General features: G+C 40.4%; 1 protein-coding gene across 7 annotated transcripts in view; it reads left to right on the plus strand.

Moving 5' to 3' along the window:
* TIAM2 (TIAM Rac1 associated GEF 2) overlaps positions 1 to 2441 on the plus strand; it is a 170383-nt gene that overhangs the window by 166758 nt on the left and 1184 nt on the right. For all 7 annotated transcript variants that reach the window (XM_068677152.1, XM_068677155.1, XM_068677153.1 and 4 more), the window contains 3 exons: positions 107 to 212; positions 776 to 863; positions 1432 to 1586. In XM_068677152.1, the coding sequence (XP_068533253.1) occupies positions 107 to 212; positions 776 to 863; positions 1432 to 1586 (349 nt within the window). The remainder of the gene's footprint in view (positions 1 to 106; positions 213 to 775; positions 864 to 1431; positions 1587 to 2441) is intronic.

Genomic DNA, 2441 nt, shown 5'->3' on the forward strand with positions numbered 1-2441 from the left:
CTGAAGGAAAAAGCTTTCTCCTGAGAGGTGGGTCTTTCTAAAACTAAAACCAAAAAAACTTCTTTGACTTTTACTTCTTAGAAATATCCTCTTTTTGTTTTTGCAGCCTACTAACGTTCGTGCTGGACATACTTATGGTGACTTGGATCCATTTAAGTTCCGCTGGCTGATTCCTTTATCTGCTCTTCAAGTCCGACTGGGTAACACAGCAGGTAATTTCTGTGCACTGAATACTTTGGAATGAAGTTTTCTGGCATTCTGTGTTACTGCTTCTTCGATTTGTCTTTTTGGAGCCTCTGGAAACAGGTGGTGAGAAAGTAATATCTACTGTTGTCTCTGCCCTCTGGGCACAGAGTTGATTCATAAACACTATCCTTTGCTGGCTTCGTCTCTCTTCCATGAATTCACAAAGATGCAAGATGATGTGAAGGAATGGCAGAATAGAAATACCCCATGAAAAGATACTGTGAACAGGGTGGGCATTTCCCTTGGTTGACATCTTGGTGATGCACTTACTCTTTTGTGTGTGCTAAATCTTGCATTTTTACAAACGTGGGAAAGTTGACTGCATAATCTGTGGTAGTGTAGGGCCGTGGTTTTGTTTTCTCCCTGAAAACAGGATCTTTAAAAAAGAAAGAAAATAGGATATTTATGATCCTATCCAGTTGTGTATCTTGTGTAAGGTGTCACTAGAGGAAGGATCTCTACACTGCTCTTTCTAATACCAATGGTTTTGTGAAGTAAATACAAAAATAATGCTTCCTTCCATGCACAGGAACAGAGAACAGCTGTATCTGGGAACTGATTCACACAAAGTCAGAACTAGAAGGCAGGCCAGAAACAATTTTTCAGCTATGCAGCAGGTAAGCTTTACGTGGAGGTTGTACTTGACAAATTACATTAATGGATTTAAAAAATAAAAGCTCCTCTCCCACCCCCCCGTGACCTTTGTGTCAGCACTTCTGAAGCATGTCTCATTCCTTAAATCTAGGCACTACGCCAGTGTTTAACTGTGTAAAATATAACAATTTGAAATTAGAGTGAACTTGGTGCAGCGATCCAATGTCAGAAATCTGCACAGGCCTATGATGATAAATGTCAGTATGACATGGGCAAAGTAACTAACTTTACCAGTTTCTTGGTTGGTTAGCAGAAAATACTTCTGATAAACACCACTCAGAGGGTAATCCCTTGGGTCCTGAAGTTACTTGCAGGCTGTTTTTTCTAAGCAAGTAACAAACATCTCAAAACACAAAATGTGCAGAATGCCTTACAACACAGAGCAATGTTAACTGCAAAACCATTACTAAAGAAATTGAGTGAAAAAACTACTACTCTAAATGACATCAGCAGAAAGCAGGAGGGCAGATTTTATTACAGATGCCTTACTTCAGAAGGGAAAATGAGGTTATCTGTTTTCTTAACTTGCAGTGACTCTGAGAACAAGACTAACATCGTGAAGGTGATCCGTTCTATTTTGCGGGAGAATTTCAGACGCCACATAAAATGTGATCTACCTCTGGAGAAAAGCTGTAAAGATCGCCTTGTCCCACTCAAGAACCGTGTGCCTGCAACAGCTAAACTGGGTAAGAAACAGGTTTACAAAGTGAAAAACGGGCTGGAATCTAGAGTTGGCAGAATATTCACAATTGTTAACATGACTGTAGTGCCGTACTAGACACACAAATCCCATTTCTTTTTCAGGCGGGGTAGCTGTGGTGATAGTTCTCTACAACTCAGTATGTGCCAAGAGCTAAAGGAGATAAGCAAGCTTGCTGTCTCTCACTATTGATTTGTCATTAGCTGGCTTAAGGGAAGATTTAATAAGGCTCAAATTAATTTTGCTGGTTAGAAACAGAGTCCCTTTGGCATGCAGAATACTGTGTTCTTCCCTGTGGGTTATCTCTAGTGACTCAGCCTTGGTAACATTTAAAGCTAAAGCAACTGACAAAAGGCAGGGGTTTTTCTTCTTTCAGCACACTTAATCTGCATTCCCAGCAGCTACCCTAATTAATTAAGCAAGACTTCAGATCTTTTAGCTAATTGAGTAGGTGTTGGCTACTAGTATTTCTAGTTCTTCATGTGTTCAGTTGACTGTAAAATTCCCATTATGTTGCAGGAATTGGGACAGTTTTGGCCCTCTACTGCTTGAGATACCCAAGTCAGTTTTTAGCTTTCCTGTAGCTGCATGTAAATGGTTACTGCCATTTTTGGAAGATTTTGCATAGATTACGCATGAATGCAAGCCCTGGGTGGGGTAGGTAGAGTGAAAAATCTGCCACTTGATTACACTGTCAGTATCAGAACGCTGACACACCTGCCCTCAAATCATTATCAAGTGAGACTCTGTACACTGTGACTGGAAATGGGCTATTGAGACAGACAGCATAGCCAGATAATGTTTTGATGAGAAAATAAAACTGCCTTCTTCCTCTGCACAG

Source organism: Anas acuta, chromosome 3, assembly GCF_963932015.1.
Source record: "Anas acuta chromosome 3, bAnaAcu1.1, whole genome shotgun sequence".
NCBI classification, from domain to species: Eukaryota; Metazoa; Chordata; class Aves; order Anseriformes; family Anatidae; genus Anas; species Anas acuta.